Source organism: Petaurus breviceps, unplaced genomic scaffold (assembly GCF_028583685.1).
Source record: "Petaurus breviceps papuanus isolate PSGF00001 unplaced genomic scaffold, PetGlider_PUasm1.0 90994, whole genome shotgun sequence".
Taxonomy (NCBI): Eukaryota; Metazoa; Chordata; class Mammalia; order Diprotodontia; family Petauridae; genus Petaurus; species Petaurus breviceps.
Window position 1 is genome coordinate 2,435,919 of NW_027187393.1, and position 20,779 is coordinate 2,456,697.

A 20,779-nucleotide genomic window follows, 5' to 3' on the forward strand; every position below is an offset into this window, starting at 1 on the left:
TTGGGACAGAGCTAAATGGTGGAAGGGAGAAAGACTCCCTGGTCACTGCTCCAGAATTCTTGGAGATGATGGTTCTCTATAGTGGCCAGCATCCCCATAAATGTATTTTTTACTTACTTAAGTGTGAACACATTTTCACTGAGAAAATGTAAATTCCTGAAAGGTGGGGAACAATTTTTTTTGTCATTGTAGTCCCAGAATGTGGCATAGTGCCTGGCACAGAATAGGTCCTTACTAAGTGCCCATTGACTGATTGACTGATTATACCAAAATAGACAGGGTAGGTGGGTTTTACTAATTAGCTTCCAAGCTCTTTCAGTAAAAGAGAATTCTGAGATAATAGGTAGAAAGTACTTTGGAAAACTTGAAAGTATTTTTGGAAATGTCAGCAACTGTTAAGCTTAGCCTATAAAGTGGCCATATGCTCCCTTCAGACATTTTAGAGTTCATTCAGCAGGGGCTTACCCTTGGGCCGAAGTCTCCTGGTTCTCCCTGTGGATCACAAAACAAAGAAAAGTCAGTATTCCTCGGTGGTGGGAGATTTTTCTATTAGCCAAATTTCCTAGCAGGGTGGGATATGCAGCAGGAAGGGACCTTAGATAGCCTGTAATCTGGAGCTACCAAATTTACAGCCTGCAAAACTCCTAAGTGCTGCCTAAACTAGGTTAAAATGTAATTGGGAAATGTTTAAAAAAATAAAAAAATACAGTATAAAATACACAATGTTTATTTGTGGTTTTCTAAATTAATATGTAACCTGCAAAGATCTGTTTCTATTTGAGCTTGACACTACTGCTTTTGTCAAACTCCTTTATTTTACAGATGGTGAAACTGGAGCTCAGAGGGGGAAACTAATTTGCTTAAGATAGTACAGTAAATGACAGGAGAGCCGGGAAGGTAATTCAGTCTGGTCCTCTTTTTTCAAAATCTCATGTCAAGTCTACCAAAGATTCTTCCCCCAGGAGTTTGGAAAATTCTTCAAATTTAATTCAGAAAACATAAGTTAGGTCCTTACTTTGTGTAGGGCACTGTGGCAGGTATTGGAGAAGATATAAAATTTAGCTGTGATTCATTTTCTGCCCTCATGAAGCTTTGTTGTTCAGTTGTTTCATTCATGTCTTACTCTTTGTGACCCCATTTGGAGTTTTCTTGACAAAGAAAGGACTGGTTTGCCCATTTCCTTCTCTAGGTCATTTTACAGATGAGGAAACTGAGGCAAACTGGGTTAAGTGACTTGCCCAGGGTCTCACTGTTAGTAAGTGTCTGAAGTCTGTCTTCCTGATTCCAGGCATGGTGCTCAATGCACCATGCCACCTAGTCCCCTCTCCATGAATTTAGAGGCTAGATAATCTCTAAAGCCCCTCATTCCCTAGATCCTATGATTTATACCAAACCATCCAAGCTGTCATGTCATCTGATGTTACAATCTATCACCACATCCTTCACCAGGATTGTTTCATCTGAACAGATCTTTTAAAATATCTGCTTCTGAGGAGGACTAAATAGTAGGCACCAATTTAGTATAAGCTATGCCTTACACCAGAGGGAGCCTTGGATGGGTTATGTACCTTCACCACTAAACAGTTGTGTGACCTTGGGCAAGTCTCTTCCCTTTACCATTACCTTGACTGGAAAAATGAGGGTGTTTGACTAGACCTAAGGGTCCTTCTAGTTAGAAGTTCTAAGAGGGCATCTTTCCCCTTTCTCTACTCTTCTTTCCCCCGCCCCCCATATTTGCATTACTTAAACAGATCCTTCAGTTGCCATGCTGATTTACCTTGTCACCTTTAGGCCCCGGCAATCCCTAAAGAAACAAAGACAGAACAAGACAGTGACTTGTCAGTTATGAGGATACAGAACACACTTACCCCTTCAGTTTTTGGCCTGGGGTTTTTCTTGCTCGCTGGTTTGGGTATCCATGAGCTTAGAGCATAGGTGCCTTGGAGGGCCAAATAGAGCAGCACAAGGCTTAGCACTTAATTAACAAGTAGTTCCTGTGCCCAGAACAAGATCGACCTCTGATCCCTGATCTCTGGCTGAGAAGCAAGTCTCCTCTTCCCTTACTTGCCGGAACGTGATTGATGGCCAGGGTTCTAAGCATCTGGTTAGCCCTGGAAGCCCCAGGAATGGGGCTTGGTGGTAGATCCCTGGCAAACACCTGTTTCCTCTCTCTACCCAACACAATGCCCCCAAACTGAAGAGGAGAGGAAAAAAAGCATTTTTCCAATTACAATCTCACGTGCTGTGAACTTCACTCAGGCTCTTTGCAAAGAGAAAGTAAACCATTTCTAAGCACACATGCTCAGCAGGGACTGATTCGAGTATGTTTTTCCCAGTTAGCCATCTGTTTGAAATAAACCAGACCGATGGGCAGCTTTTTTTTTTTTTCAAGCCTGGTTCTTTAAGTTCATGTCTCCTGACAGGGATCTCTGGGGGCAGAAGCAGAGAGACTAAAGGGAGCCCCGAAGTGAGGCCTGACTTTGATGTGCTCCAGACTCCATCTTCAGGCCCTAAGGAACCCCTTTCTTTCCATTTAGTGTGAAGGCCAAGATTTCCTCAGTAGAGACCACAGGAGGAAGCTGGGGAAGAAGGTGGCCACATGTGGGACCACACAAGGGATACCCAAGGGGCACATAGTGTTCATGGTCAGCCTGTTTCTATGGACAGGGACTCTGGGCATAGCATGTTCTTTGTGGTCCTGGCTAATAATCAGATTCGGAATGAATCAATTGGGCCTTCAAAACCCTCGAAGTGCTACAGAAATGTGGGCTATTATTATTAACAAAAATATCACCAAAACCACAAAAGAAAAATAGTGGAATAGCAACTTGTTCCAGGATTGTTCCTAGCTGAGCTCCATCAAACAGAAAGAAGAGATTAGAATCATAATGGATTGGCAGGGAGCTTCCTGTAATATCTTAACAGTTAGGGCTGGAAGGGGTCCAAGGGACATGACTCCGACTCTCTTACTTTAAAGAGGAAGGAATGGAGGCATAGAGAATGGTCCTGTCCAAGGTCACTCAAGTGATAAAGAGAAATGAGATTCAAACTAGGGTTTGAATCCAGGGCAGGGATGTGGTATAGGGAACTCAGGCATCAGGTAAGGGGTTGGACTACACAGTCCAGAATGTACCTTCCACTTTTGGAAATATTTTTTCTTTTTTCCCCATATCATTTTGTTTATTAGGTAGAGAAGGTCTCATATGCTTTTTTTTTTTTTGTATGATAATTTGAATCTCTATTACATGAAGCTTTTTTTCAAGAAAAAATATACATTAAGTTTAACATGATAATATCAAGATTGCCCTGGTTATCCTATCTATTCTTTAATTTCTTTCTGATTTCTTCTGTATATTTTTTTTGTGTGTGTTTCAGCTTTAAATTTTTTTCTTTCTTTTTAAAATATTGTATTTCTCCCACCAGTTACATGTAAAGATAATTTTTAACATTCATTTAAAAATTTTTTTTAGATTTTTCTTTTTTGCTTTTTGGAGGGGGAAAGTTAGGGTGATTGGGGTTAAGTGACTTGCCAAAGATCACACAGCTAGTTTTGTGTTAAGTGTCTGAGGCTGGATTTGAACTCAGGTCCTTCTGATTCCAGGGCTGGCACAGTGCTCTATTCATGGCGCTACCTAGCTGCCCCTTAAAAATTTTTTGAGTTCCAAATCTTCTCTCTTCCTCCCTCACACCTCCTTCCTCGGTCTCATATGCGTTAACAAGAGATTTTAAAACACAAATTACTAATTAACCCCAACTCGAGGAAGGTGGAATCAAGTAATAGGGTCAGCTGGGCTTTGCTTTGGTTGGCACTTTGACCACTTTGAGAGGTGGTGGTTAATGCTCAGTAGGGAATAAGGAAAAGGTGAGAGTAAAGAATGGAAGAGGGACACCAGGCCCACAAATGATGGCAGCTTCTGGGCTAGGCCTTCCCTGTGGGGCTCCTTTAGTCGTATGGGAATTTCCAGAAGATCAGACACCTCCACATTCTAATGTGACTATTAAAAACGAATCCCAATGCCAAACACAACTGATTTGTAGTGTTAACTCCAGTTTTGGAACATCTGAAGCTTGGCTTTACTGCTTTATTAGTCAAGTAATTAAGAAAATAATGAAGGAGCATAGGATTGTTCATTCTGGCTTTGCCACTGTTGGCAGGAACTTCTTAAGCTATCAGCATCTCTGAGGCAGGACGAAGCCTAGCAGGGAATATCTGGTCAGTGTTTCAAGCTCATCTTGGTGACGTCAGTGAGGAGAGATCTGTGGAAGCTTCCATCATGACCTTTTAGAATCTGTCTCTGCCATACTTACCGGCTTGCCATCCAATCCCAGCGGCCCCTGGAAAACAACAGAAAATCCAGATATTACTAAGAGTAGAAAAAGTCTACATTCATTGATTTTGGATGATTTCTTTAAACAAGGAAACAAAAGCTTGGCTCTGGTGCTTTATGCATTTGGAATGTGTTTCATGGGGATTTTTTTTGGGGGAGGTGTGGATATACTTCTTGTCATGGGCTGTGCTGGGGAACAGCAGAACAGGGAAAATGCCAAATAAAACAAGATGTGGATCCCTAAGAAAAGATCCTGGCACCTCCCCAAGGAGGCATGGAGTTTGAATCTTCATGATCCCAACACTGTCCTTGCTGTGTTTGCTGACACTGAAGCCCCGGTTCAAGGGAGTCTGGCAGCCACCAAGCACAGTCCCTCCACAGTGTGCCCTTGCTAGCCATAAGAGCTGACTGGATGAAATTTCCATCATCATTCCCTTTTATTCAAAAGAGTTATGAATTATAATTCAACGCCCTCCCCCCAGTCTTCCCAGTAACATGTCCACACACAGCCTGGCCTTTGAGTCATGGGTCAGACATCTCACTGGAGGCAGGAGATCTAGGTTCAAGTTCTTGTTTGGTCACTTATTAACTGTGACCTCGGGAGAAGTCAGTGTGGGGTGGTGCAAGGAGCACTAAGGCAGGAGATCAACTTCAAATGTGACTCTCTCACATCGTTAGCACCTTGGTCACATAGCTCTCCTCTCTGAGTCTCAGTTATGTCATCTGTAGAATGGGAGAGTGCTGTTTGGACTCTCTACCTCAGGGTTGTTAGGAAGAAATTGCTTTGTAAAAACTGAAGTGATATAAAAATAGCAACTCTCATGATTATGAAAAAGTTACTTCCTCCCCCTGGGCCTCAGTATCCTCATTTATAGAAATAAGCCCTGTTTTGCCTCCCTTTCAGGGTCTTTGTGAGGATGAAGTGAGATAATGGTTGAGAAGCACTTTGGAAATTAATTGTAAAGCAGCAGGTCCCCTAAGAGCCAGGGATGGCTCTGATATCTTGGGATTCTCCTCTGCTGTGTTCTGCTCAGTTCCGCCACAGCAGCATGGGGTAGGCGGCTGGCTCCCTAGCCCCATGGTTCTGTGGCTCCTGGGATAATCCTCACCAGCCTGACTGGGTCAAGTGGTAAATGGCCAGTTTCCTTCGCTCAGTCTCTTAGGCTCTCCCAAGCGATAGAGCGGAGACGGCCAATTTGCCCAATTACATCAAATGATGTGTGACCATTCCGGAGGTGGCTCCATGCCCCCAGGGACTTTATGCAGGAAATCTATGCAATTTTGAAAATTGGTCATTTAGGGAGCCTATTAAGTACTCTCGGCTGGTCTGAAGAGGGACACAGCTACAATTTCACCGTCTGCGGGATATTCAGAGGAGACAACCATCCCTTGGGAGAGCCCCAAAACTCTCCTGCCTAGGTCACTTCATGATACACACATACCATTTCAGAGACAGGAGGGGACCTGAGAGGTCATAAGGTTCACCGGCGCTGTCATTCTCAGCTTCCTTCTCCCTTGATCAATTCACAATAGAGTTGGCAAAACCTTTTTGTCTTGTCCATCATATTGCCTCCACTTCCCCCCATGTAATTAATTGCTCGGCAACCCCTTGCCTTGTGGCTTCTGTCCCTACCACATGACTGGGATTGCTCTCTCCCGGGTCAAAATATCCTCCTAATGGCCAAATCTAATGCCCTTTTCTAAGCCCTCTTCCACCTTGACCTCTCTGCAGAATTGGTCACCATTGACCATCCTTTCTTTCTGGATGCCTTCTCCTCCCTTGGCTGCTGGTGGCGACACTACTTTCCCTCAGTTCTTCTCCAGACTTTCTCATTGCTCATTTTCGATCAACTTCATTGGATTATCTTCCAACTAAATTTACTTATCCAAGGCTTAGTTCTTCTCTTCTTTCTATACCTGGCAAATTCATTCACAATCCTAGTTTTTACTGTTACCTTTGTGCATAAAGAAGCTCACTCTCAAATCTCTGTTTCAAACTCTGACCTCTCTCATGAACTCAAACCTCACATATCCAGCTTTCTGTGAGACATCTGCACCTGTTGATGGGAATGTGCCACTGGCACCTCCAACCTGACATGTCTCAAACCTAAGACATCATCTTCACCTGCAAACCAGTGGCCCATCCTGGATTTCTCTTTTCTTCATTCTTCAAGGTGGGTGGCACAATGGATGGAGTCAGGAAGACCTAAGTTCAGATCTGGCTTTACATGTTTACTGGCAAGCTATGTCACTTTAGACAAATCACTTAACCACTGTCTCAGTTACCTCAACTGTAAAAAAATTGGGGGTAATGATAGCACCTGTCTTCCAGGGTTTATTGTAAGGATCAAATAAGATAATACCTGTAAGGTGCTTAGCATAGTGCCTGGTACATAGCAGATCTTAATCAATGCTTGTTTCTTTCCCTCCCCTTCTAGTCACTGAGTCTTGAAATTTTGGGGGTGATCTTGACTCTTCTCTCCCTCTCCCACATACTGTCTGTGATCAAGTCAACTGAATACTCCCTTTCCAAGGTCTCCCATGTCTGTCTCTTCCCCTAGAATAAGCCTTTACAGGTCAAGCCTAGATTATGGCAACATTACTATTAATCTTTGAGGTCCATAGTTGTAGGCATCCTTTAAAAATTATCTTTATGTTTTCCCAATACCTAGCCCATATTAGGTATGTAAAAATTGTTGTTGAATAAATGAATTACATATGAATAATGTCATTGATTATTTGGTCTCTTCCCCTCTAATCCTTCTGCAGTCAACTGGCATCTTCCTAAAACACCTATTTGCGCCCATCATTCTCCTGCTCAAAATCCTTCAGTAGCTCCCCATTATCTAGAAGACAAAACCCCAGCTCCTTAGCTTATCATTCAGGGCTCCACAATCTGGCCCCAATCTACCTTATCTCCCAATGCTACCCTAGTTTCAGGTTCTGAGTTGGATATTAAAAATTAGAGTTGGATAAAGAACATTTACCATCTGTTCCATTCACTGGCACTCAATTATTGGCCTGCATTTTTTGTCATTTTTTGATGTCTGAAGCCTGACTCTAACTCTCCTGCAAGTCCTGAGGGAGGTGGTCTGGATTATCAATCAGTCAGTCAACAAACACCCTCCAATTGTTAGTCCCTGACAACCAGGCTGAGATCAGCCACGTGACTCTGAATAGTTTCTTTCTCTGTAAAATGAGGGTAATAATCCTTTTCCAATTTCCTCTCTAGCTGGTATGAAGACCAAGGAGGAAATTGATGGAGAAGTTTTCCATAAACTAAACTGTGAAATAAAAATGCACAATATTGGGTGTCAGGAGGAAAAGTAGAGTGTGGCAATGATGCTTGGATGGACCCACTGAGGGTAGAATCTCTAACTGTAAGGGATGGGGGTAGGAAGAGGAAAAAGTTCATCTGGTTCCTAAGGCAGCTCCAGGGGCCAGCACAATCTTCCCTTTAACTCTCCCTTTGACTTTCCCTCCTTTCCTCCCCACCCTGTGCTCTGCCCTTTGAGAAAGAACACCTTTAATTAATTAAGCTTCTCAGTCCCAGCTGAGAGCAGTCATTTCCATCTGGGGCAAAGTGATTTATCTGTGGGGCCTGCTCAGGCTGTTCAGCCTTCTCAGTCCAGGCCATCACATCACAGAGGAAAGAAAGGTCCTCACTCAGCTCTAAACTATACTTTAATCTCTTTTTAATCTTTGTTTGAATCATGGGTTTAAAAAAAATCCATCCAGATTTATAGATTGAAGTTTTTCCTCTATGATTTCCCAGTACTGTGAGTACATGCATGTTTCATAGGCCCAGTCTAGCGAGAGAGGCCTGGCTATGCAGAGGGACAGTTTGCACTGTGTTCAGGAGCATCATGCCCAGGGCACACAGGAGAGTAGCATGACCAGGACATATGAAGGGCACTGGGCTTAGGATGCACACAGAGAGGACATTCTGCTCAGGTCCTGCTGCAGCACAGTGTCCTGGAGATATGCAGGAAGGGGATGTATGATGGACATCATGTATGTTAGAAAGAGAGGGCATGATGCCCAGGATACATGGGATTTCAATGTGCTTAGGATGCATGGAGGCACTATACCCAGAACACACAGACTAATGCCCAGGACACATGAAAAGACAGTGAATCTGGGTTTCATGAGTCACACTACGCCGAGAGGACATCTGAGGACAATGATGACCCCTGGACACATAATTGTACCCAGGACACATAATGGGCATTATACCCAAAATATATTGGAAGATCATATGCCTTGTTGTATACAGTATTAAAGAGGGGATATATCGGGGATACATGAAAAGCCATCATACCTGGGATATGCAGCTGCCTGGGATACATGGGAGGCATTTTGCCCAGGATCTATGGAAAGCCAGTGTGCCCATGACTCATGGAAGGTATTGTACTTGGAGTGCAGCATGCTCAGGGCATGCCCGGGGCAAGGCATGGTGCCTGGGGGTGGCATTCTGGATTCCAGGTAACCTGACCTAGTGACCTCAGATGAATGAAGCTTGAAACCTGATAAATAAAAGTAGGGGAGGTAGAAGGGAGCCATGCAACCAAGACTGATTGAGACTGTTACTAGGAAGCCTGGAGCTGGAATACATTCTTTCTAGCAGTCAGGGGAAAAATTAAACAGAAAATTAAAGACATAGTACATTCATTTCTGTTCTGCTACATCTGGCTTTGATCACTGGTTGGTACCAAGACACCAAGTAGCGTCTCAGGAAGAACAGGAGGGGGCTGCTGCCTGGGGCCTGGGAAAGGCAGGGCCATCAGACCTTTGACCCTTGCCCTCAAAAGTACATTGGATTCCTATTCTGGTCTCCAGTTTGTTAGCGATCCCTTCAGCTTTCTGTCACATAAAGATGTCAGGTATGGCATAGTCCAATTTACTGATGAAAGTACGTAACAGAAAAGGGCCAAGGATGGAGCCCTAAGGCCACCACCAGAGAGAGACCTTCCTTTGGGTTGGCATAAAATTCTTTGAGAAGAAAAAAAAATCTCCATTTCATTTTAAAGCAAAAGTTAAAACTCTACATAAACTTAAAATTCCTTTTCAATGAAATTTTGCCTTCCTAAACCTTAGAAGTAAACCCATTTTATACCTTCCCTTAAATCCACATGCAAATTGTTTTAAGCAAAAACAGGGGTTGGATTAGGTGCCCAACAAAATGCTTGGCATGAAAAACCATGTCGTTCCACAGAAATAAAAGCAATAGATAAAAGTCGGCAGTCATTGGGAACTCAGACCCTACTTACACGGGGGACATTTCAGTAAGAGTGAATTTAGATAAGAGTTGGTTTGTATAGGTGAAACCTACTTCTTGAAAAATAACCTCTTCTGTCCTACCTGGCTTAAAATAAGCTGCAAACTGGAAATCCAACCTGAAAATACTTTTTTTTTTTGAGGGGGCAGGGCAGGGCAATTGGGGTTAAGTGACCTGCCCAAGGTCACATGGCTAGTTTTTGTGTTAAGTGTCTGAGGATGGATTTGAACTTGGGTCCTCCTGATTCCAGGGCTGGTGCTCTATTCACTGTGGTACCTAGCCGCCCTCTGATAATATTTCTTAGGAATAATCTTAATGTCACCTCTCCCAGCAGTGACTGCCTTACTGAGCCTGGCCCCTTGTGATACCTCAGAACTCCTCATTCATTTATTCACCATTTTATTAAGTGCCCATCATGTGTATTTGGTGTTGGGGATAAAGAGATGAAGAAAAATAAATGATACAGACCCTGCCTTCAAGAAGCTTATGGTCTAATTGGGGGAATATGACATGACCTCAAGTAAGTATAAGCCAAGTTAGGGAATCATGGGGGGAGGTTGGAGGGGATATAAAGGAAAGATCCAGAAACCCAGTCCTTTGACTCCAGGAAAATATGAAAATCTGCTTTCATCTGGGTGCCAAGGGAAGGATTCTGGAGGTGGTGATGGAGAAGGTAGCTCCTGAGCTGTACCTCACTACATACAGCCCTGTTTTTGAGTAAAATGATACTTTCTGGAGATCCAAATGTCAGCATAAATATCAGAAACCTGCTCTTCTCTTGGGGCCACCCAGCCTATTTGTGGAGGCTCCAGTCCTTGGCTTACAGACCTTGGGGTTTAGAAAAAACTGAATGGATATTGTAACCTCCCTACAGTGACAGAGTGTGCAGTTATGAATAGAGCCCTTGGAAACTGCCAGCCCTAGATTCTTAGCAAAAACCATTTTCAATTCCCTGAGAAGCCTGAACTTGGATCTCTATGTGGTTTAATCTGATGCAGAACAGACGTCCTGAGCCCAGCACGAGAAATGCCAAATATAAATATTTACACAGTAGAAGATGCCTCCTGGGACAGGCCTTTGGAATACATTAAACCAAAGCCTTGGCCTTTGGTTCACAAAAGATGCTGTCCACTCATCCCAGACGTGTTGCTCTGGCAACAGGCACTTTCGCAATCAGCCTACAAATCTGAGAGAGAACTTCACTGGTCACCTCATCTTCCCTGATGCATGGGAGACAAAATGAAATGATTCTGGTTCTTGCAAGAATAGTGGAAAGAGCCCTGCACTGGGGTAAGAGGCAGTAGCCTGACACTAATACATTGTGTGACCTCCCCTCTCTGAGTCTCACTTTACTCTTCTGTAAGATGATGATGGTAACGGGGTGGCTAGGGAGCACAGTGAATAGAGCACTGGCCCTGGAGTCAGGAGGACCTGAGTTCAAATCCAGCCTCAGACACTTGACACAAAACTAGTCGTGTGACCTTGGGCAAGTCACTTAACCCCAATTGCCCTCCAAAAAGCAAAAACAAAAAAAAGATGATGATGGTGAAACACTAGCCTTGTGACCTTGGGCAAGTCACTTAACCCCAATTGCCCTGCCTTCTCCCCTCCCAAAAAGACTCCAAAACCACAAAAAACGAGATGACTTTGGGGAACAAGGTGCTTCCTAGGGTCTCTCTCATCTGTGATGTTCTATGATGTTAATTTTGGGTTAGATGGTAAGCTCCCATGTGCAAGTCCAGGCAAGGTGTTTAGACTTGCTTTTGGAATTACCCAAAGGTAGTTAAAGGACCTGAGAACAGCTAGATTAGAGAAGAGCTATGATATGTAATCCTACACTTGGAGCTGAAAGGGGACCTCAGAATATATCTAAGTTGGATAATTATTGTGTAACCTGTGGCTCACTACTGCAGCTTAGGGCTCACAAAGAATGGTTTCCATCTTGAACCAGGTTTAGGTCCTGGGAAAAATCTGAATTTGTTTCTAGCTCTCTACTGGGAGGGATCTTCAAATCCCTCTGCAAGCATTAGGCTAGCAGTCATTTAAACACAGAACAGGTTTATTAAAAGGTATATTAAAGAATAGAAGGACTTACATCTGAACCTAGTTAGCAAACTATAGTCCACCCTCCTATGTATGCTGTTTCTTCCTCCCTGACCTTATAAACTCACAGCACTCATATATAAATCCTAAGAACGTGACTGTGCTTGAGGTCATCAGTGAAAAGGAAGAATCTACATTTCTTCACTTGCTTCCTTCCCTCTGGGATCTGCTTAAGTGGCCCCTGCCATTGCTGCCACCATCTCTTAGCTCAGCTCCAAAATTGTCCCGGGCTCTCTGGTCCCACATTAATCCAGCAACTTCCCAGTGCTTACCCACTGGACTCGACCTCCACCATTGACGACTCCTGTTCCCTGGTAGCCCTCCCCTTCTCATGCACCGGCCCTTACCCATCTTTTCTGAACATTATAGAAAGTAGTTATCTGAAGCCTTTTGTGGCTGTTTGGTTTCTCTCAGCCTTGCACCTGTAGCATTCTATGAAAGGTCTTCCCAAATCCTTTTGGAGCATGCCTGCTAGAGTTCCAAATTCTATAAAGACATGGAATCAGTCTATGGTGTGAACGGTATTGGGCTAGTCTTGTAGTGAGAATGAGGAAGAATAGCACATCCAAGGAAGAGAACCAGAGGATGGCTGCTAGCAGAGATGTCAACTTCCTGGCTCACAAAACTCCTGAGGGAAATCTGAACAAGATTCAAATGTAATAGGGAAATGTTTAACGGCATAAGTAAACACACAATACAACACAGATGTGTTAAATTGTGGTTTTCTATCATTATGTGGGCCATCGGGATCCGTTTCTATTTGAGTTTGACACCTGGCACATTAGACAGATCTGCAATGAAGGATTTATAGAAATTCGTAGGCAAGAATTAGATGCGATCAGAACATGCAGATGGATTGCAACCTACACCAGCAGATGGTGTGTCCACATTAATTAAACCACTGAAGCAGAATCACAGGTTCATAAAGTCAGAAGGAACCTCAGGGCTCATTTAGTCTAGTCCATACCTGATCACAAATGCCCTTTACAACATCCCTGGTAAATAGCCATCCAAGTTATCCTTAGATACCTCCAGTAACAAGGAACTCACTACCTACTGAGGTGGCCCATTTAACTTTTTTTTCCTTCTCAATGGTTGGGGGGAAGGAGGAAGGGAAAGACTCTGGATTCTATGATTTTGAAAAAGTATATCCTTACATTGAGCCAAATTATGCCTATCTACCCCCTGCTTCTAGTCCTGCTTTTGTAAACCAAGTACAACAAGGCAAGTCAGCTTGGAAGAACACTGACTTCCGAGTCAGAAGACTTGGGTCCAAATCCTGCTAATGTGACCTTTGGGAAAGTCATCATCCCTCTCTACCCTCTCAGTTTCCTTATCTGTCAAATGAACAGATTGGTCTAGTTGGCTTCTAAGGTTCCCTCCAGTTCTAAATCTACAAAGTTATGCTCATTCTACCAAGTTTTAAAGGGAAGCTAATATTTTGGAGAACTTGCTTAGAGCTCATCTTTAGGGGTAGATTCCACCTGCAAAGCAGCCAATGAATGACACAGAAACCATGGATGTTGCATACACACATACATACATACACACATACATACATACATACACACATATCTGGAGGAGAAAAGGTCTGTGGGTTAGGGTCAAGTTTTCTCAAGATGGGCAAGTTTCTGTCTGTCAGTCCATTGTTCTGTGTTTACTGAACCTCTCCTCTCCTGCTTTCTCCCGGGCTCTTTTCTCATGTACATATAGCAAGAAAATAAAAGCCTACAATTGCACCAAAAGTTGCCTCCTAAGCAATGATTTCTCTGCAGTGTCTTTGCGGGTCCCAGCCCAGCTACATCTTTGGGGCACTGGGGATGTATTGGTGGAATGGACTCTGCTTTGTCCACCCATCTTGAGCATCCTTGGGGTGCTGTCCTGACAGCTGACCCTTCAGGGAGAATGTTTGATGGCCCCCAGCCGTTGCCTGGGGTGGGGAAATAGTTCTATGTCCCCTTGCCTATTGGAAGCCCTGGGCATGGTCCAAGGTTGTCAGCACTTGCTGTCTATCTGATGGCTTCCTTTTAGCTTTAAATAACTTCTTTCAACCATGATGAGCCACCAATATTCCAGGACATGTGGGGATATGGGCAAGTCCTCTCTGGCATCTGAATTACAGATGGGAAGTACAGATACCATCTTGAATTTCTTCTTGGAAAGAAGGGATTCACCATGGTTCCCCCCCCCCTTTTTTTTCCTCTTGCCTGGACCTCATATCTCTCATGGGAGAAGCTCAAGATGACTCCGGCATTGATCCAAGCCCACCACACGATGACTGAGACTTAAGACTTAAGGCTGTTTGAAATCCAAGCTTGCCCACCCACCCAACTTTCTTTAGCATCGTTGCATCTCCCACCCCCCCCCACCCCAAACCAGCTTCTACTGCATTAGGGCAGTCTCTTTACCCATCCCAATACCCCCCTGCTTGGTCCTATCTCTGAGGTTCCCCTTAAAGATCACAGGATCCAGAACTGGTCAGGGTTCTAGAAATCAAGAGGTAACAAAAAGAGCTCCCCTTGTCCCTTCCCCAGTTTTAGAGTCAGAAGACCTAGGTGTGAATCCTGCCTCTTCTGTTTGCTGTCTGTGTGGTTTTGGGTGAATCATTGAATCTTTCTAGGCTTTGGCTTTCCCTTGTATTAGATAAATCAGAGGACGTAGAGTCAGAGGGGACCTTAGAGAGCATGTAGCACATGAGGGAAAATGAGACCCAGAGAAGTTAAGTGACTTGGCCAAGAGCAAAGGGCTGAGTAGGGACTCAAAATCAAGTTTTCTTACTCCCCAGTCTTGGACTCTTTTATATTGATTTACAGTTGGCTAGTCAGCAAGCATATATTAAGCACTTACTATGTGCTAGGTAGATAGCTAGGAGGTACAGTGAATAGAGTGGTTGGGCCTGGAGTCAGGAGGACCTGAGTTCAAATTTGGACTCAGACACTTAACACTTACTAGCCGTGTGACCTTGGGCAATAACTTAATCTCAGTTGCCCTGCTTTCCTCCCTCCAAAAAGCAAAAAAACAAACAAACAAAAATGTACTTCTCTTATAACAACCCCATGAGACAGGTAGCACAAGCTATTCTCTCCACCTTCTAGATTAGGAAATGAATCTTAAAGAGACGACTTGTCTAAATAAGTGTTTTATATTAATTCTGCATTTATTTATATGTATATATGATGTTTCTTTTGATAGGAGGAAATGATTAATTGTTTTTGTCTCTGTATCCATACCACCCAGTCCAATACATGGCACATAGTGGGCACTTAATATAGGTTTGCTAATTGACTTCCTGATTCATTATCCAAGTTCATGCACCTAGGAAGCAGAAGTCCTTAGGATCATACTGTGGTACCAGAGATTTCCATGAAGGGGTGAGGAGGATCTTTCTTTCACTCTGTATTTTCAGACACATGTCACAATAATGCAGGGGATGGGAAGGGAGGAGATTTCTAGTTGGAATTAAAATTGGGAATTCTTGCCACTCCACAGGAAGATGGCTTTCAATGTGCAGGTGATGGATGGGACTGAGTGCTAAAGGAGAATACAAAGTGTTTGAAAAGGCTTGGAATGAAATGGAGCTAAGAGGCTAGTCCAGCTTCCCTATTTTACAGATTAGAGAACTGAGGCCAGTAAGTGGCAGAGCAGGGTTTAGAATCCATGTGCTCTGATTCCAAATCTATGTGTTCTGGTCACTGTGCCACCTCCACCCCCTTTTCCTCCTTCCTGTCCATTTAGATATTATCATACCTGTCCTTTAAGACCTTCCTTAAACCCCTGCTGATCCCTCCAGTAGAACTGGGGCATTTTGTCCTCTGACTTGGCCATGAAATCTCGCCCTTCCTCACCTTTGTTCATGCTACTGTCTCTGCCAAGAAAGCCCTTCTCCTTCTTTGCCTATTGAATTCCTACCCATTCTTTTTTTTTTTTTCTCCTTGGCTATTGACTTTATTTTTAAAATTTAGTATTTTATTTTTCCCCAGTTATATATAAAAACAATTTTTAGCATTTGTTTTTAAAACTTTGAGTTCAAAATTCTCTCCCTTCCTCCCTCCAACACCCCCGCCCTAATTGAGAAGGCAAGTAATTCAATATATACCTCCTACCTATTCTTTAAAGCTCAGCTCAAAAGTTATCTTCTCCAGAAAGTTTTCCCCATCCCCCTATCAGTAATGATCTCTTTCCTCCTCCCCAAACCTCACATAGAACTTGTTAAAAAAAAAAACAAACCACTTTTCTATCACTCTTGTTACATAATACTACATATTATTTTTATCTGTGTGCATGACATTATTTATCTCCATAGAGTTAATTCAATGAATGTTTTTTAAGGATCCACTGTATGCAAGGCACTATATGAAATGCTAGGGGATACAGGGAAAAAAAATAATCCCTGCCCTCAGGATGTTTATATTATTTTTAAAATTTATTTTTGGAGGGGGAATGGCAGGGCAATTGAGGTTAACTGACTTGCCCAAGGTCACATGGCTAGTAAGTGTTAAGTGTCAGGCTGGATTTGAACTCAGGTCTTCCTGACTCCAGGGTCAGTGCTCTATTCACTGTGCCACCTAGCCTCCCCATGGATGCTTATATTCTAATGGAGTGGGGGATACAACAAGTCCAAAGAAAAGTAAATATGAAATAATTTATGGAGGGGGAGGAAGGGAGGGGAGAGACAGATAGAGAAAGAGAGAGAGAGAGAACTAATAATTGAGGTAATCAGAAAAGACTTCCCTTGGAAGGGGGTATTTGAGCAGAGACTTGATAGAAGCCAAGGGAGACATGAAGGCAAAAAGCATGCCAGTTATAGGGGATAAACCTTGCAAAAACAAGAGGCATAATGCGGAGCCCAAAGATCAGTAAGGAGGCCAACAAGTGGAATGTTGAAGGTATGAAGTGAAATCAAGCTGGAAAGGTAGGCTGGAACCTGATTGCTTCAAGTGCCAAACTTGAAGGATTTATATTTTATTCTGGAGGCAACAGGGAGCCACTGAACATTCTTGGGCAGGGAAATGACATAGCTGGATATGTGCTTAAGAAGATAATTTGGCAGCTGTATAGAGAATGGATTATAGAGGAGTAAGACTTGGAAGTTTGGAGACCAATGAGGAAGATGTTTCAGTAATCCACTTGACACATAAAATAATGTAAAAAGATAGACAGACCAGGATAAAGCCTTGAAGATTAGGGATTGGGACCTAATGGTGATCCAGCAAAGGAGACTGAGAAGTAAGGGCCCATATCCATAGGTATCTGTAGGAAGAGAACTAGGACAAAATAATATCATAAAAATTCAGGCTCAATTTGAATGAAGACTGGGTAAAGGACCTAGGATTTCACAGTGAAGACATCACTCATTTTGGGTAACTATGGAGACTGTGAGATTCTGCAAGGTCAGGCAATGTGCCTTATTAAACTTTGAATCTTTTTCTAGAACATAGCACAGCATTTTGCAAAAAGTGCTGAATGTTTGTTGGATTTGATGTCAGTCTTCTAACTCCTTTTCTTGTTTATACCACAGGGTGGAGTCTTTATGTATAGTGTTCTATTCTCTTGCTGATTGGATGATCCTATTTAGTAATTAATTGTATAATTCATGGTCCTTGGAGCTTGTTTTTACATAAGATATTTCATGGAGGAGAAATGATTGATTATGATTAGGCTGGTCTTTCAATTCCTGGGAGGGCTAGGATGTGGCATTTGAGGGAAGAACACTCCACCCTCTTCAGTGAAAGGTTGGCAGGACACCTTAGCTGAGCTGAGGTGGTCACCCAGGAATCTATGGGGTCAACAGCCAGGAGTCCCCTATTCAACTCAGGAAAGAATAATATTTTGCAAGGAGAAACCAAAGCCTGGTTCTCTACTATCTTCTACACCTAGGGTTTGAGAAGCCATATTTCTGTAGTAAGAGAGTCTTTTAAGAGGTCTAAATCAGGAAGGGGCTTTCAAGGTTAGCCCTCAAGAGTACTTGGGTTGTGGATAGAGAATCCTGTAAAGTGTGAAGGTGTTGAATAATCTAACACAGGGGTGTTTCCCCACACCTGATCTATTAGATTATTACTGATGGGTGTGGAGTGAATCAGGGAAACTTCTGGGAATTTTGAGTTGGGCTTTAAAGAATGGGCAGAAACAGTGCACAGCAGAGAACAAAAGAAAACTTACAAGGAAGCAAAGAAAAGACAGACAGCTCTCAACACAATGTGTAGTATTTATCATTCAGGTTTTCTTGAAATCAGAATTTATTGATACATATTTTGAATCCTCTCTCATGTTCTGCTATGTATACATGCTTTTTTCTTTCTTTATATTTAAGTTTATGATGTTTTTGTTCCTTTTCCCTATTGTGTATGTGTTTGAGTCTAAAATTTTTAAAAATTGGATTAATATGGCACTGAATAAATAAATTTAGGTAAAAAAATGGGTAGGAATTCAATAGTAGAAGAAAGAGAAGATCATTCCTGGCATAGGTAGTAGTATGAACAAAGACAGGAAGGTAGGACGCTGTCAGAAGACAAACTATTCCAATTCAGCTGGAGTAATTAGTGTGAATTTAAGCTAGGTCTTGAAGACTGGATCTATTTGAATGGGCAAGAAGAAAGGAAAAAGAGATGTAGATGATATGGTGACCCAGAGCAATGGATTTGGAATCAGAGGACATAGATATCTGGGTGACCTTGGGCCTTACTTCTCTCATCTGTAAAATGGGAAGGTTGGACTAGCTGGCCAATTAGGTCCTTTTCATTTCAAGCCTTTTCACACTCTTTGTATTCTGCCTTAGCACTCAGTCCCATCTCTCACCTGCACAGGCAAAGAGGTCTGGAAGCTGTATTCCAATGGAGTGAGGAAGAGGAGGGGTATCTAGTGGCAAAAACCCCAAATTTTAATTCAAAAGAGAAATTCCACCCACCTCCTCCCTCCCCCCCCCCCCAAACAGCCCCATGACTCCTGTAGCAAAAGGAGAATCTCTAGATTCCTGAGAGTGATTCACGACAGTAGGACACCACCTATCTATCCCTCCAGCAAGTGGTAAAGAGTAGAGTCCATTGTCGGGTTCACACCAGCAGAGGGCAGTGCAGGCTGCAGGAACCCCTGGTCAGACATTGTAAATGGCTTAGGGTCCCCTGAAGGAAGAGGATGCTTGGACAGCCATGATCACACGGTCTTGTCCATTTATTGATTTTCAAAGGATCCTCCGGTGCCGAGTACCCAGCATTTGTGTAAGTGGGAGAGCACCGGCACTGTGCAGATGTTCACCTCTAACGATTATCCCCAACAGCCACCTTTTATGTGATGCTTTACCGTTGCAAAGTACTTCCATATACATAATCTCACAGTGCGTGGCTTCCTGTCTTTTCTCCAGGAAGTGAGGCCCAAAATAGGCTTTAGAGCTGGAAGAGCCCTGAGAGGTCTCCTTCTCTAACCCCTCCTCATTTTCTAGATGAGAAATGGAGGCCCTGAGACATCAGGCCACTTGTCCAGGGTTGCAGAGGTGGTAAGTAGTTGCAGGTGTGATTGGAACCCAAAGATCCTGATTCCAAAGCCTGAGCTCTTTCCACTGTGTGTACTGTCCCTGTAAGTCCAAGGATGTTACCTGAGGAACACAGATGTTAAGTGACTTGTCCTGGGTCACACAGCTAGGAAGCATCTGACACAAAATCTGAACCCAGGTCTTCCCCTGTCCTGTCTACTATGTTACTATCCCGAATCTTAAGTTGCATCAAAGTAATGGTAACTATTATTTTTCTTAAGGTCTGGAAAGCTAAAGATCCACAAGGGGCTGCTGACCCCTAGGTGGCAACACACGTCAAGGAAATAGGAGAGGGCAGGGAGCTCATGACCTCCCCCCACTCCCCAGCAGGGATGTCAACCTGGCCAGTCCCAGGCAGCATCTGCTGATTTGGAACTCGTTCGTTTATGATGCTTAGCAGAGCGTTGATGGACATCTCATTACATATCAGGAGGGCTGATCCTTTCCTAAGACACAGAAGAGCAGGGGAGGAGGGCAGAGGAGGATTCATTGGCTGCAATTTATTGAGAATACGATGGATCATTCCCTTAGGACATGAATATTTCTTGGCACTGCCCTCATGGAATTCATTTGTAGAAGAAATCTTAACAGCTTTTCTCCCAGGGTAGGATCCCAAAAGGCAGGATAGAGTGGTTTGGTTTATATATTTGCTTTGGCTTTTGGCAGCCAATCCATAAGCATTTATTAAGTGCCTTCTGTGTGCCAGGAACTGTGCTAAGGGCTGGGGCTACAAAGACCAAAGTGAAACCATCTTACCTTCGAGGAGTTTACACCCTAATGCGGGAGACAATGTAAACATAATATGAATATGTACATAATTTATGTAAAATGGATACATAGGGGGTAGCTTTGGGAGGAAGGTCACTAACAGCTAGGAGAATTAGTTCAGACTTTATGTAAAAGGTGGCACTTGAGCTGAGTCTTGAAGGAAACCAGGGATGCCAAGAGGTGTAGAGGGATGGTGCTCCGGGGGTAGGGGACAGCCAGTACAAAGGCATGGAGATGGGAGAGAAACTGTCCTATGTAAAGAAAACAAAGTAGGTCAGCATGAGGGGATCTCAGAATGTGAGGCAGGAAGTAGCCTCTTCAGGGTGCCTAGGTTCAAATCCACTAGTTGTGTGATCTTGGGAAAGTCACCTAAGCCCCTGGGCCTCAGTTTCCTCTTCTGTCAAATGAAGTTTGAACTAGATGATCTTTAAGGTTCCTTCAATTCTAAGATTTTACAAACTTTCCAATCTCACCTCCATGAGCCAAGAGGATTTGAAGCCCTAATCCTATGGAGCTGGTTAAGAGAGGGGTAGATGTCAGGATCCTAAGATATGCAGCCACAGCAGAAATCCTACCTTTGTTGGGCCAAATGTCTTGTTCCAGAAATGCCACTGAGAGGGGGATGGGAAGAGTCTCACTGTTCTTTGGTGGAGATTTTCTCTCACTGCTGCTGGGTCTTAAAGGACTTTTGCGTGTTAACCATATGGTCAGGTTACTGTCACCAATTTGCCACTTGTTTTCTCATTTGGAAGATAGGGACAATAGTGCCCAACCTAT

General features: G+C 43.3%; 1 protein-coding gene across 1 annotated transcript in view; it reads right to left on the reverse strand.

The window, feature by feature from the left end:
* Positions 1 to 20,779, reverse strand: part of COL23A1 (collagen type XXIII alpha 1 chain) — a 487,731-nt gene that overhangs the window by 43,210 nt on the left and 423,742 nt on the right. Inside the window, exons 6-8 of the mRNA XM_069077605.1 lie at positions 4,309 to 4,335; positions 1,778 to 1,804; positions 466 to 492 (exon numbers count right to left, since the gene is read on the reverse strand). Of these exons, the coding sequence (XP_068933706.1) occupies positions 466 to 492; positions 1,778 to 1,804; positions 4,309 to 4,335 (81 nt within the window). The remainder of the gene's footprint in view (positions 1 to 465; positions 493 to 1,777; positions 1,805 to 4,308; positions 4,336 to 20,779) is intronic.